The following is a 25373-nucleotide window of genomic DNA, read 5'->3' as shown; positions in this document are numbered from 1 at the left end:
CTGCAACAATAGGACATAGTTTCTGCAGATTCACAACAATTTAAATTAATGATAATACTAATAATGTTTAGCTTCATTTTCTTAATATATGTCCTTCATCATCAAAAAAAGGCCACAAGAACATGTTGAAAAAAACACCCAAAACATGATTTTCATCAGAGTGGGTCTTTAAAAGGCAACTTATTAGCTATTAAACCCAAAAATATCAAGAGCACAACCTTCAAACTCCGTTTCCCATCCAAGAAATGTCTGTGACCACAATAATACTTCTTTAAATACTTTATTTGCACTAAAGGATTCTCCAAACAGTATTGCAAACAAAAAGAAAACTATGAAGTAATTGTTCATTCTGATATGTGTGTGTGTGTGTGTGTGTGTGTGGGGGGGGGGGGGGGGTGTGTGTGTGCGTGTGTGTAAAGAGAACAACGATTCAACAGAATCCCACAATCTTTTATTTCAATAGATTGAATTTTTGATATTGAAGTAGTCTATTTCTTTTTAAATGTACAAAAGATTTAATGAAATACTTTTTAAAGCAGATCACAAGGAATATTGGGAAAAAAAAGCCTTGGAGACAAGGAAGCCACATTATTAGAATTTTCATTGATGCATGCAGTACATATAGACGGAATCCCAGATGAGAAAGAGGAATGCATGTCCTCGGGGCATTTTGTGCTAGGTATACAGTAGAGTAAGGTCTGCCTTGTAAGTTGTATATTTATAATCACTGCTAACTGTCCTATCTTTGAGAGCCGATACTAAGGTTTTAGCTGTTTTAAAAATACAATCATGTGTTTATCTTGTGAAACTGTAAAATATATATAAATATAATATAAGCTTTCAGTTTGGTTGTAAAATATCAAAGATAAGCTGGTGTTGGTCCAAAATAATCACAATTGTTTTTTTTTTCATCTGGGATTTAAGCTTCTATTAAGAATAATAAGCAATCCACATGGTTTTAGTCATAAGCTGTGCTCAAATTTGGGACCAAGTCTCTCCAAAGTACAGCTTAGTCTCCACTCTGAAACACTACACGGAGGATGGGTTGAACTTAAAAGTTCGAACTTATTCATGTTTGTTTTTGTGTGCAATAGTTTCTGTGTTTGCAGTGCCGTAACAACATTTATTTGTTGATGCAGCCCCTGAATTTGGACACAGCTATCTTCTCAACTTGTGCACTCTCTGAACCCGCTGACATGTTCTCAGCAATCCAGGCTGATTATTTCTCCAGCTATGTTGATACTGCAGAAAGAATAATGAGAGTTGTGGCAGCTGTTTTAGTGAACAATACGGGGCGTTCAGCAGCTTGAGTGCACATGTAGCAAAAACAAATAGCAAACCTATCAAAGGTCATGAATAAAATCAGCTAAGAATGCATATGTTTGGGGGAAAAAGAAATAACTGACGAAATAGTGGATTTGTGGGAAATAAGTTTGTGGCCCTTAAAAGCAAAAGCTTCCGTTTTGTTTTCAGTTTAAAGAATGTGAACTTTGTTGGTTTATATACAAGAAAAATTGGTCAAACCTGATAAAAACAAAAAATTATAATCAAACAGTAAAGGCCGTGTCTGTCACACAGCCACTACTTTCATTTTGTGCATATTGCATGGATGAAAATTGGTTATATGTGAATACGTGGTAAAAGTATGAGAAGTTGTAGTCGTTATATGAACTTTTCATAGATTTATCACGAATGAACCACATTAAAACCGTGGAAGAAACACAAATAAACCACCCATAGAACATGTAAATCAACGTAGAACATGAACCATGTGTGATTATTGTGCTGTTCATAAGCAATTCATTAGTGATTTGTGCGTCAATTACATAATTTTAACGTTAAATGTGCGTCATTTTACCTCATATAATTTATACATCGGTGGTACGTGTGTGAAAAGTCTGTTAAGCATACGTGGAACGGTAGTGGAAAGCCACAAATTGTGCGTCTGCATCTTGCAAAAGTCACACACAATCGTGTAATATTTATGCAAAAATTGCATGGACTTAACCTGGGAATCATGCAGTTTTTGAATAAACTATTTCTCAAAAATGTCAACTCTTGACCCAAGTTTAAACACAAATGCAGCTGCTTGGGTCCTGCTAAATTCACACTGGGCATGTGATGTTCCAGAACGCGCTAAACGTGCATTCTTAAACATGTCTATCATGGTGTTCACACGGGACTGTCACGCTAGCACATATCCGCCACTCACTGTTGGAAGAGACTTGATGCAAAATGTTGAAGCGGTGCAGAACTTTCGAATTTGTCTTTCACTATCTATTCCAATATATGAAAGACTTGGTGACATATTTCGGCCAGACACAAACAACAGCTATGATTTTTTCCTCAATTATCAATTTTCTATCGGTTGGCACTTCCGTGAATTGAAAAGGGATGCCATCCATACATCATTACCAAATCTGAGTCCCTGATTGGGCAAAGTTCAACTGGTTTTACTTTCAACATGCATTCAATGGCTGCTTATTTTGTACTTAGAGCCCGTAAAATGGTCTTAAAAACATGCATAGAGATACATGAACGTAGGTTTAGAATCCAGAAGCCTAAAACATGCATACATACCTGTTTACATAGACTTTTCATTGAAAGTGGTCATTGGAACGTGCATTTCCAAGCCCAGTGTGAACGCAGTTTGAGTCTCACAATAAGCGAAATACTGGGATTAAACCCTTTTTTTTTTTCCACAAGTTTCTCTCTGTCTTTTAAAGAGCTTCCAAGATGTCCTTAAAGGGGCAGGTGATGTAAATTCAGACAGTAAACTACTGGCAACATCAAAGACCATGCTGTGACTCTGACTAATTTCAAATGCTGAATCATTTAAAGTCACATCAGTAAACACCCAGAATGTATTTAGATTGTGTCTTGTAAAAAGAAAAACCTATCAATAAAAACTGTTTTAGTGCCAAGGCTAAAACATCAAAGCATCATGAAATAGGATCTGATTATAAAGGGTTTAAAATAATAATAAAAGCCTTCTTGGATCAGTGCATAACCTTGTCTATTTTTATCAATTATGAACAACACACTCTCTTGTTTGTAATTTGAAAAATGCTCATAGAACCTAATGGTTTTATGCTTTATAAAACAATCTTTAGTTCCAGTTTTTTAAAGCTGTCTTTTTTCTTTAGTACTGTGTTTTTAGTGTCATTTTATTGTTAAGGGACTTTGTGTTTCTTTTTTTTCAGATTTAACCCTTTAATGCCTGAGTGTATTTCCAATTATTAAATTACATTTTTTTGGTCAAGATAATGCTAAATGAAAGACCCTTTCCAATAATCTCTTGATCTACTTCCAAAATGTAATATGATTATGCTATTTTTAGCCTAAATTATCAAAAAACAGTTCATTTTCTAAGATAATTTCTGTCAAACGACAGTAGTTCATAAATGGCGAGCAATATTAGAGCTGTCCAGCTGTACAATTTGTAGCCAGATACCAGCTCAGTTTAGTGAAACAAAGACGTACATGGATCTAGTCATCTACAAGTAGATACATAAGTATCTAGCAGCTCACCGAATGTAGTGTCTACATCACATCTATAAGCTTTTTCAAATTGGATCTTTTCCATCTGGCCCTGATTCAAAACAATTTGAATCTTGGAATAAATGGTACGTTCCAACTTAGCGACATACACCGTGAATGGACTAATGACCAGAAGTGAAATTGAGCTCAGTCACAGCATGTTTTTTGGTCAAGTTGCTTCAGCACCAGCCCAGATAAACATACCTCCACCACTGTGCAGTGGGTCCAAGATATTTCCTTTCAGTTTTTTTTTTCTTTTACTTATTTCTTTACTCACCTTGTCCTCACCTGGTCAGAATTGTACCAAAGCTCTTGTGATGTATAATTTTTGGTTGGGGAATTGTTCTCATTGTCTTTGTACTATGCTCGAGTTGAGGATTGGCAGTGCTATAGGGCTAAAATATCGTTTTACTTTAGCTTAGCGTGAGTGAGAATATATATTGCAACTCTAGAAATAATGTTGCATTATCCCTTCTCAGTCTCGCAACATCTTAATCCGACAATATCCAGACAATCCCATTCGTCCCCTCCCTATCTCTCAAATTCCAACCCTTCTCCTCTTCCCTCCAGCCAGTGTGCCATCCATGTCTGCCTGACCAACTCCCCACTCCTGTTTAGCCTCCCCTTCCATCCTTCTTCCGCCTTGCTGCATCTGCATCCCCTTAGGCCTGGCTAAGGACTTTTTTTTTTTTTTTGGTCTGTCTAAAAGGGGGAATCTTTTTTTCCCCATCTCTGCGCAGCTTTAGCTTGTTATCATATCAAACTGACTCTCTGGAGTGGAGTGTTGCCACAAGGAAAAGTTTCAGCAGGAATCCATATTTGAACAACTTAGCGCCCTCCTGCTCCTATATGTTTTCGGAACCTAAAAGACAACAAGTAGTTTTTCTGTTGGCTCCAACAGCAACACATGCTTTTTGTACCTCATGTGGTGAAGTAGACAAAAAAATCCTCAGCATGGTTTATTTTCAGCATGTATAAGTAGTTGCATTTATTTAACTTTAATTGGTTAATGAAATGAAGTAACTGAGTGACTGTTAGTTTAAGGCATAGCTAACAAGCGCTGACTTCTACGTCTAGATGTGTTTTATCCTAAAGATTCTCCTCAAAAAGAACATATTTATTGAAAGGAAAACCAACCAGCATCTCTGTTATTGTTTTCTCCATTTGTGCTCTAAACATGCAAATACATCTGTGAAAAAGAAAATGCATAAAAGTCACGGTTCTCGTGTGTGTCAGAAAGCGTTGAGTGCTCTTTGATAACTGAGAAGTCTAAAGTTCTGCAGCTTCGTGTGCTAGTACTGCTAGAATAAAAGATAGAGAGCAGAGCACACACAATATAATCAGCAGAGTGTTTGTCTTTGTTTTTCCTACTGCATCACTGCAGCAAGAGCAACATAATGGGTTGGGATGGTTGAGAAATAGACGGTTTTCTGGAAATGTTATGATGCTTACTGATATGAAGGTGTTGATGGCTCTTACCTAAGCTCTAAAAGCATTTCTTTTCTTTTCTGTTTGCTAGAAAAGTGGTTGAATGGTAGAAAGCTCAGGCCATTTGTATTGATCGGGGCTGACTAGCCTAGCAGAGGCAGGCCTGTTCTGCTCTATCAGTGCTTTCCCGACTTTTATGAGAGGAACTCAATGTGTAATGGGGGTGGGCTAAAGAGTGAGCACCCATGTGCACTGCAAAGGAGTCATCTTTCTGTTGGGAGATCGGTAGTAAGTAGCCATTAGTAAACTGATCCTCGAATGAGGAAATTTAATGGTCTTCTAACTGTATTTACAAGCCATTCAATTTGATAAAGGGTGTGATCTCCTCTGATTAGTAACATGCTGCTCTGCTCCACTTGTAGCAATCAAATTCAGGATTTCATTAGCATTTTTCCTTCATTCATTAACTTCTTTATCTTTGATCAGATCTTATCAGCATAAACAAAGGATCCCATGCTTGCAAAATACTGCTTATGCCGTTTTTCTCAAGTATTTTTTTTATGTGTTAGCCTTGGTTCAAGCATTTTTTTGTTGTTGCAAAATTGTAAAAATTATTGCTTGGCTTTCATCTGGCTTAGACATCAAAAGCTTAAAAGAGAGCGCTAGAAAAACATGTTGATGGTTGCTGACTGAGACCTCTGATTGGTGGACTAATCACTAACATTGGAATTGTTTTAGTGGAAATTTTGAAAATGAATCTCGTCTGACTAATCAGAATAATGGGAGCAATGAAAATATTTCTCACGTTGTTTGCATACGCAGATATTTATCACTGTGAATATCTACCGACATCCAAAACACGCTGTATAAATGTCTGCCTCGGTGCAGGCAGAGTAATATACCTTCATTTCCTTTCTACGCATTTCATTTAAACTCACTGCTGGGTAAATGTATATATTGTTAATCCACACTGTATTATTCGCAGTATTTAACAGTCTCGAATGCAATTAGGTATTCAGAATTTACTTCTTCGCACTAGATCAACATGGCACTTCTTTCTGGAGCACAGTATTTGTAGAATCTCTTTTTTTTTATTTAAAACATGCAGCATTGTTGTAATTGCTGCTGACTGCCTTAACATGATTTATATAATTCCTTTGTGTAAGCAGAGCGCTTTCGTTCAGTGTGTTTAAATGCTTGGCACACATTTAAATATTTAAATCTCATGCTGCCGAATGAAATGGAATGTTCTTTGATAATAGTTTTCTTCTGCCATCAATTGGAACATTTATTTTACTGACGTCAATAACCTCACTGTCATCATATATTTATGGCTTACGTAGTATTCATAATAATAATAATAATATGGCAAAAGACTCTTTAATATTTAAGGTTGTTAAATATTTGATCCGGCTTTCTGACTTTTAAAACTTTCAGAGGCAGCAGTATTCAAATTGTATACTTGGGTTTTCCAAGGTGTAGTATTTATATGGGGCAAAGAAAACATGACCAAAAAAGACGTTTATTTTTGTCTTTTATGTTAAAGAATATTCCTTTTTTTGTGTCTGTTTCTCAGCATCCTCATCGCCGAGTGACCTTTTCCACCACCAACCCTGTGCAGGACATGCAAGATGCCTCTCAGCAAAGCTACTATGACAGCGGCTTAGAGGAATCAGAGACTCCCAGTAGTAAATCATCATCTGGTCCTCGTATCGGACCCCTGACCCTGCCTGAGGACCACTATGAGAGGACCACCCCAGATGGCAGCATAGGGGAAAACGAACACCCAGAAAACGGTACAGTGACAGTTACCTCCATTCTCAGTCGCTGCTCATGAATATTTATTGCATGTAAATGTCTCTATTTAGCTCTTTTGTGTGTGTGGACTTGCAGTTGTTATCTTAAGAGGACTTCTTTTGGTATAATCACCAACGCTACAGGGACCATAAGCTTAATGGAGTTTTTCGGCTGATGCTGATACACACAGCTGTAATGTTTTGGTTCCTAGCTGTGTTTGGGGTTATCATGTTAATAAAGGCGAAATCAAAGACACGGTTAACTGGTGATGGTCAAGGCCAGTGTTATGATTTGGATCAGCTGTCAGAAATTACTGGGATGTCCCAAAAAAGAATAATTCTATAAATGTCTGGGGGCAGTTGTGCGTGAAGTTTTAGGCGGAGGTACACATTTTGTGCATATAGCACGGATGAAAATTCGGTCATACGGGAATATACGTGGAAAAAGTGGGAAAAGTTGTGGTCTTCACATGAAGTTCTTACAGTTGAATCCCTGAAACCACGGAAGAAGTACAAATAAACCATGCTACACATAAATTAACACACAACATGAACCGTGTGTGATTATTGCGCTGTTTACATATAATTGATAAGTGATTCATGTTTCAATTACGTAATTTGAATGTGGTATGTGTACTGTATACGTGATCTAAGTTATATATGATGGTAGAGGCTTGAAAAGTCTTTTAGACATTCATTGACTTACATGAAACAATCATGGAAAGCAACACATTTGCGAATGCATCTTGCAAATATCACGCATAGTTGCGTAAGACTTACCTAATAATTGCGTATAAACCATGCAATATATCCATAAACTGCATAACTCTCAACTGAACAAAACTTTTGAACAGGTCAAAACCAAATTCACGTAAAGACCTGTCAGTCAAAAACCTTGACAGACATGTGTGCACATCAATGAATGGCAAACACAAGAGATACTTAGGAATTAGTTATATCATGCATGTATCACAAAAGACCAAAATTTCATAAGTGAAAAATGTACTAAATGTAAGTATGTAAGTAGTGGCTGTGTGACACGGCCTTTAAAGGAGAATTTCTGCTGTTGTCTGTCCGTTTCAGACTAGAGATGTTGTGGCATCAGTGACGCTGACTTGTCGATGACTGTAGGAAATGTTATTGGTTTTAAAGCAGATCTCAGCTTTTGTGTGTGTGTGTGTGTGTGTGTGTGTGTGGGTGTGTGGGTGTGTGTGTGTGTGTGTGTAGTATCACGTTTGGAGTAAGCAGTGCATCCATCCCCTTCATCAGCAGGTCCTCTAACAGACATCCCTAATGACCCTCTCTCACAAGTTTGCTAATTAAAAAGCCTAACTAATGGAGCATTTTCTCTCTAAATAAATCTAAACCAAGACATCTGTGCAGACAACACAGTGTTCGCTCTAAGCATTTCCTGTATAAGTGGACACAAGTTACACAGCAGCTGCAGGAGTCATCATTTCTATGCACAGTAGTCTACCTCTAGCCTTGTAGTCAAGATATTCCTTTTTTAAAGAAATAAATAGCAATCAAGGCCAAAGCTGTAACTGTCAACACATTCAAATCCCCAGCTTTTTAACACCTAAACATAATCTTATACCTGTTTAATAAATATAATTATAATTCACAACAGCTAAGTTATTCATGCAGTGCAGTTCTTGTTGATAAAAACTATAATGTCAATCTGCTTTCTAAATAGAGGTATGCTCCTTGCTTTAAAATAATAATAATTGAATAGTTTGAATGAATATAGGTACAGTATTGCCCCATTTATTTCAATATTCGTGCTCAAAACGCTTGTTAGATACTTTTGCGTCCAAAGAAGATGCTGCATGGGAGGAGGGGAGCGGAGATGAAGAGCACGCCGGCCCGTCGGCTTCCTTGCCAACTGCTAAGGAATATTTCATAGCTATTTCCACCGGTTCCTGAACTGCTGTAACCGAAGTTCATGCCCCTGCGCGGAGAAATGGCATCAGCTGACTCAGAAGCGGCCAGGAAACATCCTGATACACTGAAGAAGATAATCCTGGAGAATAATTATTATCCAGATGAATGAATGACAGATGAAACCAACCTCTTCTTGAAGAAGATTCCCTCTGGCACTTAACTGATGGAGGAGGAAGCACGGGCTCCTCTCTGGTCTTTAACCCCCACGAAAATGGAGAGGGGAAATGGGGGGAATACTGTACTCTTAAAGGTACCTTTAAATACCCACTCTGATGAAATAGTGCTTTTGGGGTTTTTAACATGTTCTTGTGGTATTTTTCTCACGGTATGATACATATATAAAGAAAATTTAAAAATAGCATTTCAGAGTATTTCTTTAAATCGGGAGCAGATGAAAAAATACAGTTAGAAAAATGTTGTTGATGTGATGTAAAAACTACAATCGGCAAGCCAAAAGCTCCCTGCTCCGCTCCATTCTGATGCATCCTCTTGTTGACGACTAGATCCGTGTACGTCTTTGTTTGACCCCGTCCGAGCTGGCATCTGGTTCTAAACTGTCCGGATGGATAGCCCCAAAATTGGTCGCCATTTTTCTTGCACTGGTAACGTCAGGTAAGGGTTGTGAGAGTGGGAAAGAGGATAAACAGATGGGTGATGGGAAGTGGGCACGGGGTTACTTTGTGTTAATGGTTCGACTCAGAAGCTGATTTCTGATGAAATACTGGCGCTCTGCAGAGACTGTCCTTGAAAAAAAACATTGAATTTGGTTAAAAATGGCTTAATCCTAATTAAGACCATTGGGCACATTTTTATAATAGATCAGAAGATGATCAAAGTGGGACTTGATGGGTTTTCGGTTTTCAGATATTTTCCTTTACGGTTTAGGTATTGGATTTTTCCTACCTCAAAGTTTGCTTTAAGCACCTAAAACGACCAGCAAATTATTTTTATCCATCTTAAATATGTGTTTCTGTGAACAGACTCACTCCTATGTGCATAAAATGTCAGCTTTCAGTGCCTTGATCTTCTTCCTGAACACTGCTTTTTTGTAAACGCCTGTGAAACTTCAGCTTCCTGTTTCTGTGGATGCCTCTCATAAAACTCAGGAATCACAACAGAATGCAAAATGTGACAGCTCTCTTATTGTTGCGCTTATTTTACTTCACAGCGTCTGCTCCAGACGATTACTTGTACACTGGTTTCAGCAGTAAACCTGCATGGAAAATTATGAACCACTATTTTTCTCGTGGCCCTGCAGCAGCATACATTGGAATAATGTTTGTGTCACAATGCAATTCTCTTCACTTTATCAAACACTGCACTTAAGCTTACCAGTTGTTTTATGTATGGCAGAAACTCATTCCTGCTGGTAATATATTTTAAGTTCATTTACATTCTCAAAAACATAATAAAATCTGCAGCATCTTTGATCGAATTCCAATACATCAGTTTGCATCCTTCTGGCACTTTTAATGGATTTTTCCCTGCAAAGCCCAGTTAGGTAAGTTTTGTTAAGATTTAGCACAACTAATTTTAAAAATGTATTTACCTAAATCAAATTTATGTGATTTAATAAAGTAGGCTAGCTAATAATCATCAGGTGGGGGACAAATAAACTCTAATATGAAATATTTTCGGACTCAGCTTCATTCCAGACCCTTCCTTGAAATCTTGGGTTGAAATTCAAAATTTCAAAGGGCAAAGAATAAAACGCCTTTGTGTGTTCAGAATGAACCTGAGTGGAAAAGAGAGGTGTTCAAAATGATGAGCAGAGTGGTAGAAGACCTGAGAACTGAAAAAGCAGTTTTAAGGTGAGCGCCACTGTCTTGCAAGCAATCAAGGACGATCGTAGAGTGAGAGCAAAAAATGCGTCTGAGGGGTTACTATGATAGAAATGAACAAGACGTAGAAAAGAAAAATGAAATAATAAACAATGCAATGAGGGTTTGCGCACCATATAAATTTGAAAGAACAGAAAAACATATGAGTTGCTCCGGAGTAGAAGTCACTCCTTTTGGAGAAAGGTACAACGCTACTGAACAAATCCGCCAAGCCCAGCATAATGTTGTGTTCACACTAAATACCATTCACGCGTCAAGTTCATGTCCGCTGCCTCTTTTCCGATCCGTGTCAAGTTCACGTCTGCTGTCACGCCTCAAATTTGATGCTCAATGCTTGTCTAAACGTGATTTTGCCTCATCGCTACATGGAAGCATTGACTGTACATCTCATTTACAATGCACGGAAGACACGGGGGGTGTTTAGAGATCGGGATTTTTGGTTTGAATAGTCCTACGTAAACATTAAGAATCACGTCTCCATGTCTGGGTTCATGAGATCATTCAAAGTTTGGGATGTTTATGGCCATCTGCTGCGGTTGCTGTGTCTGAATGATGGGGTTTTCAGCGGTACATCTGTGTGTCAGTGACCTAGTTTGGCAACTTCCTGTCCCGCATTAGTCCAAGGAAAGGAAAAAACAACAACAATAATGATAAAAAAATATCTCATAAGGTTCAGGAGGAGAACAATCAGATTCTCCTCTTTTTATATATTTTTTTGAAAGTGCTTCTTCTTCTGCATTGTTGTCAGTAGCAAACGCTGTTACACACACCTACAGTGGTTGTTAGTGGGAAACAACCGCTTTAGGGGAACCAGTGGTTAGTGGGAAATTAGCGAACATATGAGTTTAATGAATATGTCAGAATTCCCTGCCTAATCTCTAACTACTAAAAACTAAATAGTGCGGGACAGTCTACAGTCCTAGACGTTAAAAGAAAATTGGATGCCATGCTCACTACTTTTTTTTTCTTTTTTTGGAAATGGCAAGTATGATTACGGAGTATCAAAATATAATTTTACAAATGTTTACATTAATCAAAAATTGTTATTTTATTGCTTTTTTGTTGTCATGGTTTTGGGTCTAGGTTTAGATCTTTTTTCTGCCTTCCAAACATAATGATCACAACAGGTTTTGCTTTGCAATTACCTCAGCTGTTTCTGTTTAAGTTAATTATCCCACAGTGTATTTAAGTCTGGTTAATCATTGTCAGATACTCAGTCTTCTCACAGTTTGTGTTTTTTTTTTTTTTTTAAAAAGCCAAGCCACGTCTAGCCCACCGCCACCATACAAAGCTGTTCTTAATGAGCTGTTGGATTAACAAAGATGGATGCAAAATGATTCCTGCCTTTAGCCCAGAAAAAAAAAAAAAAAAACACTTTGTCATATAAAAAGGCTTAACATTTTTGGTGTTAATGCTTTTTTGTTGTCTGTTAGAAATGTTTCTCAGATGTTGACACCATAAAGGGGAGAGTTGGTCTTGTCGATTATAATCTTTCCCCTAGATCCTATACGGTCAAGGTTGCATCTTGAACAGCTAGATAAGAAAAAAACAAAAGGGGTCATTTAGCTGCAATTAGGAAATACTATTGACTGTTACTTGGTTAAACACAGAGATTTGAATTGGTGACCTTTTGATTGGAGGGCAACCAACCTCCTCTGAACTATATCGAATAGATTTAATAACTTCAAACACAGGCTGGTTGATTACCCAGGAGCCATTTCCATTTTTGAGATAAATTTCCTTCCTAACTTCTGTTGTTGTGGCTATTTATTGTCTTGAGTGTTTATTTATTTATTTATTTATTTATTTTTTTTTTTGTCTTTGTGAGCAACAGTCTACTTTGTTGGCAGCAGCAGGAGAGCAAGATTGTGAGTGGAGATGGAGCATTTAAAGAATGAAAAGGTGGCACAAGATGGGGAAGATGTGAGATTGTGACAGGAAGCGAGGACTAAGAGCCTCCGACAAAGAAGCAAAGCCCAACGGATGCACACACGGGACAAGGAGATGCAAAGATGAACTGCCAACCAAGGATAGACCTAATTAAAATGTGATTCCCACTTTAGGGAGATAACGAAGAGCCCACATAAAATAAGAGACAGAAAAAAGAAAAGAAAAAAATCAACTGAGATGGAGGAATTCCTCCCCAGCTCCTCTTGAATAGTGACATAAAGTCTTTTTTAAGCATCTGTGTGGCAGAGTGACAGGTTGTACTGCTACACAGCTTTGTTCATCGTGGTAAAGATGACTGACAGTCAAAAAATGGGAAGGTGAGCATGAGGTGTCACTCCATTTAAGTTGGATTAAATGCAATATATGAACCCCAGACTGTCAGCGTTTGCATCAGAGGCTCCCAGGAATATCGACATGGGATGTTCTTTGTCATCCAAAAGGATTTCTGACAGTTTTTAAATCTACATTTTGAAACATTTCAGATGGTCTTCATCTTCTGTTTAATATTAAAATCTGATTCTTCATACAGGCATTGTAAAAACTGAAAATATTCTTGAAATATGATTGAAACTTTCTTTTTTATTTGTGACTTCTTCTTTTTTTGACATCTAGATCTAATTTTGCTGTCAGATGTTCAACATTTGCTTCCCACTGATGCAATATGCCCTTGGTTTCCCAAACTGGGTGGCTCAAAAGAAAGTGTGGGTGTGTATTTGGTGTACAGCAGCCTCTCTACTTCAATAAAGAAGACATCAACAGATTCCTTTTGAGTTCTTGGCTTAAAAAGTAAGAGCAAATTCTAACTGGAGTAATAAAATTTCTGATGTATGACATGTATGCTGCCTGATCTGCAGCAATTAATTTCTGCAGTTCCTTTTTTTTTCCATGTGCCTGAACAGCTTCTCTCTCCTCCCACTTTTTTCCTAATTCTTATCCTAAGGCTGTTAAAGTGCACTCTATTTCCTCGTGTTTTTTTTTTTTCCACGCTGATTTTCCGCGCATATATCTCGCAGAACTGCGTGTCCAGTCTGACTGTGTGCACACTTGCACGCATTCATGTTTGCAGCAGCGACTGTTGCATCACATCCTGAATCATTTGGAATACACTGCTCTTTTTATAATGGACTCTCATCATAATCAGTGAGCTTTGTAATCCCTTTAAATTGATTGCTTCACACAGCATGAAAAGTGCTTATCTTATATGCCTGGTTGCTGTCAAGATGCATGATTTGTCATGCACAGTGGAATCAGGCAAAGACCAGTCTGCACCATCTGTCCATTAGACGGTGTTTCAGACATTTCCTGTCAGATTTTGATTTGTGGCTCTGTCAGGGTTCAGTGTTCGTTAACGGGCTGCTCAGTGAGAGAAAGCATGACGGGATTTACTGTATTTTGATTTACGGAGGGCAATTTTAATACTCCATCAAAGTGATAGCAGTCTCTACACAAACTAATCAGGCGCTTTAGTCATCTTTAATTCCAAATCTGGCTTGATTTGATTTGATGTCACATGGTTTCCCTATTGCTGTCATCCATCATGTAACATAAATATGCCAGTGACGCGTTGCTTTCAAGCATCTATGATGCTGACAATACGTTCACGCCGGCCATGTGTTGAGCTTTTAGGAACACGTGGGTTCAAGATCGCACATTCAGCCTGTGGTGTTCACACGGGACAGGCAGAGAGGGGTTCCTCATCTTTTGTTTTTCTTCTGTTCAAAGTCGAAGCTTTTGTTTTCTCGCAGCTCTATTCAGATAACTGAAAGACTTGGTGTCATGTATTATAATACTGGCCGGTCACAAACTGTAATAATGATCCATTTTCAAACGGTTCGCACTTCCGTCAATTAAAAAAGCTGCTACCCCTATTGGAAAATATTGATTTCATAAACTCAAAAAAGCTTCATATGGTATTATACATAATTAATTTGTTAAGTCTTGCAAAATGTTATATTCATAAATGTAAATTAAATGATAAAACACTATATTTTTTTCAATTCCTTAAAGATGTAATCAGTAATGCTCCACTAACAAAAGATCCCTCAAAACTATTGATATTTGTCAATCTTTGCTTGTGTTTATGTAACCACCCCCCTGGCTGTTTTACATTATATGAACATTTGTTCTCTTTTAGGACTGTTTTCAATAAAGTTGGGGGAAAAAGGAAGGCAGCATACATAGCTACTAGAGCGCTAAAACATGTAAAAACCTTTGAATTGACTTGTAAATTTAAGTGTTTTGAACCCGTAACGCAGGTTTGTGGCCGTCTATATAGACTTTTAAAAGCAAGTGGCCGCTCGAATACCAGTAACCGAGGCCGGTGTGAACGTAGCTCACAATTGGAGCTCCGAAGCAAAGTAGAGTCAGATAATTTGCAACCTAGAACTTTGCGTAAGTCATCAAGGACCAATCATGTTCCTTCTTTGTTCTTTGATCAATAACAAAAGCTCTTCCAGGGATCAGTTGTTAGTCGTCTTGGCTGCAATATGAAGGCTTGCGCTGACACAGGTGGACTGGAAACAGGTACAAGCATGAACACATACTCGCACGCACAAACTCCATGGAACACAGATGGGGGGGATTTTGATGTGGCCGCCTGCCCGGCGAGAGGCCTTCTTGTGTGTGCAGACCCGCTGTCCATATGGGCTTTTAACAAGGGTGAGATAAAATGGCAAAAATGTCATTTGCATGATAATGAGCTTCTTTGGTAATGCTGTTTGATTTCCCTGCTTTAGATCTCACAGATAACACTGTTAGCGTCACATATTTGTTCCGTTTGAACTCTCGTTGGGGGGTTTTCCGCTGCTTTTAGTGCCTGCCATATCTGCATCAGACAGGGGTCAGCTGATTTAGTCATTACTGCTTTAACATTATGACTTTCCTGCGAGCATCTGGTTTATGTTTCCACAGCACAAGGAATTAACAGGCTAGAGGAAGACACTGGTGGGTATAATTTGAAGCTATCAGGCCTTCTTTGTCCTGTGGGTGCAAGTTTGGGCTTCTGCCCAGGAGCCAGAACAGCATACAAATGAAGGAGCGATAGTTTCCTCAAATAGATGTGTACTGTCAGTGTGGGGTAGTATGCTACATTTGAGTTATCCACCATCATCATCAGCTGCTGTTTGAGCTCCTGCCACCCAGAGGAAGGACCGGTCATGGGACTGGCAATTTCATGGGGGGCTTCTGTGGAAAAAAGGTCCTCTCAAGTGGTCCCCTTAGGCAAGTAATCATGACTCATGCGCCTGTAATCCTGTGCTCATTCTAGCACACGCTTTATGCTTTACTCACATTAGCTGATGCTGTTTGTTGCTCCCCGATCGTTTGCCGTTTTTGTTTCAGAGCAAATAGGTCACTGGAAGAGCCTAACTGGAGCAGAATTAAAATGTGGATAAAGCTTTGACACCATGGACAGCGGTAACCCACCACCCATTTAGAAAATACTTCATGGGACGATGCAGCTGAATCCAATGAAACTGACGAAGTGTCACTATGGCATAGCTTTGAATGGGTCCCTGTTTTCATCTTCCCAATTTGAACTGGAAAATGTGTTTTCGCTTGTGTGATCACCCTCAATAAAAACAAAGCTCCCATTCAGAACTTTGGCCACACACGTTGCAGTTTTTGTCAAATGACAGCCGACAGGCCAGACCCTTGAAAGTGGCTCTCTGACATGTTATCACATTTCAGACCATTAGGTAAAGCAAAGTGGCAAATTGGCTTATTGTCTTACAGAGGGAGCTAAATGATTGTGCGACAGAGATTGCAGCCACATGTGAAATCAAAATGGAAACAGACAAGATTCTCCATTATTTCAATAAATCTCTCTCTTGCATTTCATTTCATACAGACATCATTTACTCATAAAATTTCTCTGCAGTTTCATCACGGTGTCCAGCTGGCTCAGAGACGGCAGTAACATCCCTGATAAAAGGATTTTTCTTTTTTCACAATTTTTTTCTTCTCTTGACTGGAAATTTGGTCAAAGATATTTGTCAGTCCTTTTTTTGTTCAGCTTTTTATCATTTAAGACCCAATTTGATTACAATCATGTTTTTTGCATGTTCTTGTGGCCTTTTTCTAATAATGGTGTGCACATTTAAATCCGATTAACCCCCAAAATAGCTTTTTGGAATTTTTCTTTATTTAATTTGTTGTGTAATCAGGAGCAGATGAAAAAATTCTGTTTAATAGGCGAACCTCAAGTTGCCTACTCCAAACTCTCGGCATTGGCGAAGGGAAGGGGGTTCGTGTTGCACCATGCCAACAATCCCACCCAAAACTAAGAGGCAAATTTCTAATGAACTACTGCTGTGCAGAAACAGACTTTTTTTATATAATGGATAAAAAAATAAAACAAATTTTTCCTCCCATTTTCATTTTAAATTGTATAGTGTGATAATAACCTTGATACTATATAAAAAAACATTTTGATGAATTATGACTGTGCATAGAGCAAAGTTAAATTAAAGACCCACTCCTATAAAAATTGTGTTTTTGGTATTTTTAACATGTTCTTGTAACATTTTTCTGATAACTTAAAGACAAATGAAGAAAATTAAGAGTAAAATAGCATATATAAATACTGAGTAATTATTTATTCAAATCATGAATCAGTAGCAGACGATAAAAACATGCTGTTTAAAAAAAGATAGTATTAGCATTAGCAGTATTAGCATTAAAAAAATACGTTGGGTGGGCCACATGCTCCCTGCTCCAATGGTCCCGCCCACAACTCAGAGACAAATTTCAAATGAACTGTGGCCGTCTGCAGATTTTATGTCCAAAAAAAACAGAAAAAATGGCGTAATCATAATTAAACACCACTGGGAACTATTTTAAAATAGATCCGAAGATGATCTTAGTAGAACTTTAATACTAAAAGTTAGATTTATGTGTGTGACTATAAATATTAATCAAAAATAAATGAATACAATGACAAAGGCACATTACAGATCATTTAATTCACTAAAACCTGCATGAAATTAAAACATGTGCAAAATTATAGGAATATAATAAGGGACAACTTTGTGTTAGGCTCCAAAAGTAGTTCTTTTTAACACCACACCCTCACTGAATGTCTCTGATTTTAGCACTAAGCCTTTAAAATGAATGAGTTAGCCAGTACGCCTAAGCCAGTATCCCTAAGCTTTAGATCTGCCCACGTTTTACTCAAACAAAAGTGGATGGCTCTATGTACTTAGGAAAAAAAATTGGATAGTGTGCTGTCTACTTGTGCCATGCCAAAGAGTCTTGGCAGCAGGATGCTGAAGCAGCAGGTTTGGAGGTGGTAATGCGTGTGTAAATTTAGAGTTGAAAGTCCAACTTAATAAAGACAGAAGAATTTCTACATCAAGCCATAAGAGAGGTCTCTTTTTGCTGAGTGTGTGCTGGCTGGTCCAGAGGAACTTGAGATGGAACTTTAAGGATAATTATGGATGTAGGATTAGTAAGTGGAGGTACAACTCTGTTGCTCTCTATGGGTCTTCCCGGTCTCACCCCAAATGTGATTCGTAGAGCAGGTCGAGAGCTGTGCAGCAGGGAGGGGACACTGGCTGGGGGCCAGTTCCACTTCAACCTCAGTTGCTCGGGCGGTGCAAGCTGGCGTCAGAGAGAGGCCCTGGGGGACATTTCTCCATCATATTGTGAGCTGCTAAACCTCCCTCTAACTAGTGTTCTGCCCTGCAATGATGGATGGCTGAGGGCGTGGGATTGTACTATATGGCTCTGACATGCATTTTCTTATTTCCAGTAAGTCCCACAGGACCCACACTGCTCCAACTAAAGCTTTTCCACAGATCTCCCAGAGTTCCCTGCAGTTCAAGAACCTTGAAAATTCTGTGAAGACTAGATAAAGCCAAACCATGCAAAAAAATGGAGAGTGGCAGACCCCCCCCCCACTTCAAAAAGAATCAATTCTTAATTTGCACATGTGTGTTAGCATGGTACATCATGCAGTCAATAGTCCACTTGCTGTGAGCTAGATCAAATTTACCCAAATTAATCTAATTTTTTAATATGACATCAAGAGTTTTACGTGACAATTTATCCCTTATTTGCGCTGAGTAAAAGGCATTTCTTTGAAGCTTAAAATAGTTTACGATCAAATCATTTCTTAATAATTACTCCAGCAATTTATTATTTAAAGCCCAGTCTCTGAGAATCCTTGTTCTCAAGCCAATATTTTGAATAATTCTGACAGAATATTGCATGACAATGTAGTTTGATTCCACCATGCCTTGCTGCAGAATCTCTGGTCTAATTAGGTGGCACGTGTGACGCTGTTGCAACGTCGGGACTGATTGCATGTACATTTTTGACATTTGCTTAGAACTGTAAGTTTTCGTGTTTTTGCCACCCTCCCTTTTGGTAGCTTCTCTGCAGATGAGATGGCCGTGTCATTCATCAGGCTTCAACGATAAATTTGCAAAACTAATTTTGATGATACATCTACAGGAAGTTGATCTAGATTGGAGATGGGTTACAGTCGTCGAAGGCACCAAAAAAAAGATGCAGCAAGAAAGTAAATACAAAGATACCAAAAAAAGGACAAAGATATGACAGAGTATATTATATATATATATATATATATATATATGACAGAGTATATATATATATATATATATATATATATATATATGACAGAGTATATTATATATATATATATATATATGCTTACAAGAACAAGGCTGTATATAAACAACTAAAAAAGAACCAGTTTCATGTTTCAGTGCATTGTCAGCGTTTCCTTAAGCACTGGTTTCACATATTTATGTCTTTTAGGCTATGTTCACACTGCAGGGCTTAATGCTATTTTTTTTTTAAATAAATTTTTTTGCAAGGCCGTTCACATTTCCAATTAATTGCAAACTTTTGTGATCTCCTATGTGACCGAAAAATGACCCAGAAGTGACCCGCATGCGCAGAAGAGTAATCAACGGTGTATAACGTTACTCGCTGTTTACGGAAGTAGCTAACGTCAACAATGGATGTCAACAACAGTGTTGTCAATGGCGGAGCTCTTTTTGCATTATTACATTTATTTTCACAAAGGAGCCAGCACAATTGCAATCTTTTCATTTTAAGAAGGCATTGGAGCCGGGATCGTCTGTATCCACTGTTGTGGAATGGGGATGTGTAGGTGCTGGGGCAGCACGCGTGACTGTAAGAGAGAGGAGAGAGCACGTGCAGCGCCGGAGGGAGGGACAGGGGGCAGCTTTGGGGGCACGCATACATGTTGTGTGTTACAGAGGAAGGAGAACAATAATAAAAGAAAGCTTCCCCCAGAAGAACTGCTATTGACTCTTTGTTAACCCGCTCTGAAGAATTTGAGGGTCCGAATGGGGGAAGTGAACCCTGAAGGAGGATCCGCCTTCGGCCCTGGAGAAGGTCTCCCCCGCAATTCTGACCACGGTCGGAAAGGAAAAAAAGTCTAAGGTTCAACACCACGCTCAGCCATTTCGCTGGAAAATTTTTCAAAAACCGATAAGAGCCCTTGAGTTTGGCCTGAATGGAGCTGTCACCCCAAATATTAATCCAGTCGGTGACCTCACTTTCCTTCCACTGGCTGGTCTCAGCAGCATCCTCCGCCATGGTTGATGTTCTAGTTCCCGCCTACTTCAACGCAGAATAATGACGTTTAAAGTGTATCAATGCGGTACGAGTCGGATTCATGTGGCCTGGCCATTCAGACGGAGGTCGCATTTCATAAGATCGGATACAGGTCGCATAGGAGTAAAAAAATCGAAATTGGTTCATTTCAGCCTGCAGTGTGAATGTAGCCTTAGTGAGTTTTTATAAGTTAAGGATATTGAAAAGAATTTGCAGGAAACTGGACCTTTTTAGTATATTTTTTGACCCACAAGAAGCGGATTTCCGGCAGGCAAGCCCTTTACGCCATCAGCAGTATAACTGCAAAGGTCTAAATGCATGATGGTACATGGATTTCTATGATAAACTAACTCCTTATGGCATCACCATAAATGGCTGCATTGATGGATTTAGTCGTAATGTGGACGGAGGCTTACACCACCAGCTTTCTTTTCAGAAAAGCCTGGCTTTTTCCTTTTGAAATGACAACCTTTTTTTCATATTAATTTATCACTTTCTTCTCGTAAGTATATGTATATTATATGGCGGCCCCAACATTCCATCAGCCACAGCACAAAACAAATGTTGAGGATTGTTTTTGCTTTGGCTGTTTGGCCAGCCCACAATAAAGGATGATTTGGGAAAAAGATCACATGTAGTCACCATGTCTGAGCCAAATACTGATCCAGACTAAAACTGACCCAGACAACTGTTGTGTGCTTGACCTAGTTTTTTTTTTTTTTTTTTTTTTTTTATGAACTGCATTAAATTTTAATTCCATTATCTCATTAAGATGTTTTTGTTCTGTCCATGTATTACATTTGAGATTAAACATTAATGTTGTTATCTTAATGCTCCTATAATACAGTGAAGTGGAAGGCCCACATGTGTATAACTGTGGTGAAGAACAAAAGCAAAAAGGCTCCTGCATAATTTGGCTTTATTCATCAAGCTGGCACAAATATGGTTCAATGGAAAATCTGAATATGTGTTGCATATCCTTCACATACATGAGCCTGAATTCCACTCCTACTTCAGATATAAATTCATGTGGGCATTCCTCCATTCAGACATTTGCATGTGAGGAATAACCATCCACTGCTACAGAAAATACAAAGAAATACACAAAACATGTCAGTGCATATGAAAGTCAGACAATTATTGAGAATATCATGGGTAGTTTTGCTGCAAAATGCCTGGAATTTGAAGCAACTTAGTCGTAAGACAGCCAGAAAAGTTAAGCTTCAAGGCCGGTGAGGAAAGTAGAAAATGGTTGCATCCAGGAATCTTGTGTTTCTTTGGCATGCTGCACTGCTTTCTTGTAACACGATAAGTTCAGGGACAAATATATAAAGTTGGATCGCATTATGTTGACTTAGTTATCTGGCTATACATTTTTCAATCCAGCATCTTCCAAATCAGGGTCTTCTGGAGCCTAACCAGGCTATGTTTTGGGGAGGTTGAGAAAACTTGGGTAGATTCAGATTTCTTCACATGCACATATGCCTTAAAAAAGTTAAAATATATCTATATATATGTAAAATATTCATGCAAGAAAGACCAGCAGCTGGACGATCTGTGCTTGCATATAAAGCTAAGTTCAAATCAGCTTCAGCAAAGCTCACTCAAGTGACCACTTCTAATGAAAAGTCATTGTAATCGCACGTAAAACGGTGTTAAGGGCTCTTGCATTCACGTGTCACTGCGCACATTTCTATTACTTTTTTCAGGCTCTATGTACAAAAATACATCCTCTTAAAATTAGATAAAAACAAATTTCTGGGTTTTTATCATGGTTTTGTGAGACTAAGCTACGTTTACACTGGGCTCCACTACGCATGTTTAAGTGACCACCTTTAACAAAAAGTCTATGTAAACACATGTATATGCACGTTTCGGGCTTCTCCATTCAAAATGTTCATGCGTCACAACACAAATTTCTTTGACCATTTTTGGTCTCTATATACAAAAGGTGTGTCTACTGAATGCACGTTGCAAGTTGAATCCGTTGAAATTTGACCAATCAGTGACTCTGATTTGGTAGTGAAGTACGAATGGCGTCCCTTATAATTCATTTGAAAATTGATCACAGAGGAGAAATTAGTATTTTGCAGCTTGAGACAAACTGGAATTATATGTAATGGAAAAGGATGGCCAAGATTTGTGAGATTTGCACCACTTTGATATTTGGAACGAAGCCTCTCCCAACTGTAGTGACATGCGCTAGCAACAGTCTAGTGTGAACACCATATGCCAAATATTCTGCTAATCTGCCTTCTAAACTTTAACAGACCTACATTTTCATCCATTGATTTACTAAACCCACTTCATTTTCATTTGGGGTCATGGGGCCTACCGAAGGGTGAAGGTGGTGTACACCCTGGACAACTCGTTAGACCATCCCATGGCTAAATCTACATTTTAGAGACCAACATTTACAGCCTCCCTTAATAATAAAATAAATAATAAAAATCAACAACGTTTTTGATCCCGTGTCCTAGTTTCCCTTTTCTCTAATCAAAGGCTTGACTGAAAAGCTATTACCAGACGGAGGGCATGGTGAGCTCAGCAACATGGAGAGATGCTGATGTTCTTTTCCTCTGTCGCCTCAGTTACACAAAAGACTTTTTTTATGTTATTAAAATTTCTATATTTTAATCATCTTGCTCCAAACACATCTATGAGTTCTGAACATTGGCATAGTAGCTTTCCAACTGACTGCTTTAGCTTGCTGACTTAAAAAAATAAAATCCAGGGAACAACTTTGTGTCTAAAGTAAATGGTCAGATAAAGCCTCGCCTTTACGGGATGGTTATTTAGCCGTTGCATGGGCTGCTTATATGACTCTACAGATCGGATTTTATGAGCTTATGCTGATATTTGTCCATATAGGACACCAAAATGATCTTCCTGTGTTGGTTTTATCTAAATCTGGGTGTGCATTGATTTTGTCAGTGTTATCTTCTTGTGTCACTTGTGCTGATGCATGCAGGCTGCACATAGTTCCCTGATATAAATCTGAGCCTGACCACTTGCTTTTTGCAAGAAGTATATGATGTATGAGCAAATGATAAAAGCTGCCACGGACTGGCTATGACCATAGGTGAGGCTATGTAGTCCACAAGACGTTAAAAACAGGTCACTTAAGTCTCTTGCTGATACATATATAAATATTTATATGTTTTTTTGTTTTTTTTTAGCCCAGAAACCTTTTGAATTTTGGGATAAGTTGAAGCCCAAAATTATTATTTTATTTTCTGTTTGTATTTTTTTTCGCCGAGTTAATCATGTTTCACATCCCACACTGTAGTGACCAGAGGCATTGACTGTAAAAACTATGTACGAATCGAGGTGTGATGTCACCCATAGGAAAGGCCTTACCTCCAACTCTTGCTAAATCAGCCCAAATGCCTCACCATTGCTTCCTGATATGGCCACCGCCATGTTGAAACCAGTCCACAGTGATTGGTCCAAGTCACTCTCAGTCAACTACTGTCGTCAAACAGGAGTGTGCTTATTGTGAGTCCCCACATCCTTTCACGCCTCTCTCTTTTGAACGCTGCGTTTCCATTGACTATGTGTGCCATTTGGATTTGTGATAATAAAACTGCCTGATGGCAGATGTCGATTCCGAAAAAAACTTGCAATTATTAGAAAAAAAAATTGTGCTTGTAGGAGGTGTTATTTTCATTTTATTTTTTTCCCAAATGAATGAGTCACCTGACCAACAACTCTGCACAGGTAGACAGTTGTTGTCAGAGCCTATCCCGGCTACTGTTGGGCAAAGAAGGGATGCAGCCTGGACAGGTCGCCAGCCTGCGGTCGCTCCCCTGGATACCGCTTACCCTGCCCGGCGGCAGCGCAAGTTGGCCTTCTATGCCGGCACCTGGGCAGGCGGCTGGCTGCAGACAGAGTGCCGCTGCCAGAGGCAGCCTGCTCGGGCCTCCTACCTCTTAGGATATTTTTCTTATTGGCTGACGTTATTGGCACGTATTTATGTGCGACGAGCATGAAAAGTGACGGAAATTCATGTTGGCCGGATGTAATATGTGCAGCCATGATGCGTATTGCCAGTACATATTTTAAATGCGTCCAAGGCTGAATTTTATCGTTGGATGCACATATTTAAAGCCAAGTTCAAAGTTAATATCCAATTAGTTGTTAGGCTCCTATGTGAAATGTGTTCTCCGCATTTAATCCATCTTCTAGGGGAGCATGTGTGCAGCAGAAACAGATGCACTCAGGAACCATTTGGGGGTTTAACCCTAACCGTAACCATAATCCTAACCTTAACCCTTCCTCTTTGACCGTGCAGCTAAGGAAAAAGTTCCAAACTAGCCGCATGTATTTAGAAAATCATGTGCAAATAAGCTTATTTTTTTTAACACTTTAAAACGAATTGCAAAATAAGAAGCAAAAGGCCTTTAAAGATGGCATTGATGAAGTCTGCTGACATTGGCTACCTAAAATCTGTCAAACGACTCAGACTGTCAACATTAGACCCACATGCTTTACCGAGGTATGTGGTTGGTTAGTTAATAACTTGAATAACTTGCGATAAAGAATAAATATCTTTAAAAAGAAATTAGGATTAGAAAGAAGATGTTAAGAAGAAGGTATCAGAGCAAGAATTGTTATTCTGACAAACAAAATGACTGAGTAATTCTCAACAGAGGTCTATGGGATCTTGGGTTCTTGAAACCAGCGGGTACTTTCTATCTGGAAATGCGAGAGGGGAGGGGTTGAGCTGTCCATTGTTTTAACAGTCTATGATCAAAGGCAGAATTAGTAATGAGATAAAGTCTCAATCGAAAAGGGAAGAACAACAAACGGAAAACGGAAGACATCTGCTTAACATGTCAATAAAATCAGCCAGTTGAAATTAGAGAGCATTCAAGTCATGCAGAGGAATAAACGCTTGGGGAAAATGCTGAGAGGAAAAAATATATCTTTTTAGATTTGAAAGTAAGATAAAAAGAAAGCTAATTTATTTGTTTTTATTATGTTTGATTATTATTTAACTGATCATTTTTTAGGCTATGATTGAACCTTTACTACTTATTAACTGTATAGGGTTTTTTTTATAAAAAGAAGCCTAAAGTCGAGTACACTAATGAATAACAATAAATGACACTATAAAAAAATCAACCATAAATTTACTTTAACCAAGTCATGTAAATAAAATAATACCTTGAATTTTCTTATTTTAAAGACAATTACGATTTTAATAAGTAGAAAATTGACAATACGATCAAATTACAAAAAAATGCCTAAAAACCTAAATTTA

At 38.4% G+C, this 25373-nt stretch overlaps 1 protein-coding gene across 1 annotated transcript in view; it reads left to right on the top strand.

The window, feature by feature from the left end:
* The window catches only part of pcdh1a (protocadherin 1a), a 126481-nt gene that overhangs the window by 84403 nt on the left and 16705 nt on the right, over positions 1–25373 (top strand). The window contains exon 4 of the mRNA XM_011483680.4: positions 6545–6764. Coding sequence (XP_011481982.1) covers positions 6545–6764 — 220 coding nt within the window. The remainder of the gene's footprint in view (positions 1–6544; positions 6765–25373) is intronic.

The sequence above is a fragment of the Oryzias latipes genome, chromosome 14 (genome assembly GCF_053564925.1).
Source record: "Oryzias latipes strain Hd-rR chromosome 14, Olatipes_Hd-rR_3.1".
NCBI classification, from domain to species: Eukaryota; Metazoa; Chordata; class Actinopteri; order Beloniformes; family Adrianichthyidae; genus Oryzias; species Oryzias latipes.
The sequence above is the reverse complement of the archived record's forward strand: the minus strand, read 5'-3'. Positions and strand labels throughout refer to the sequence as shown.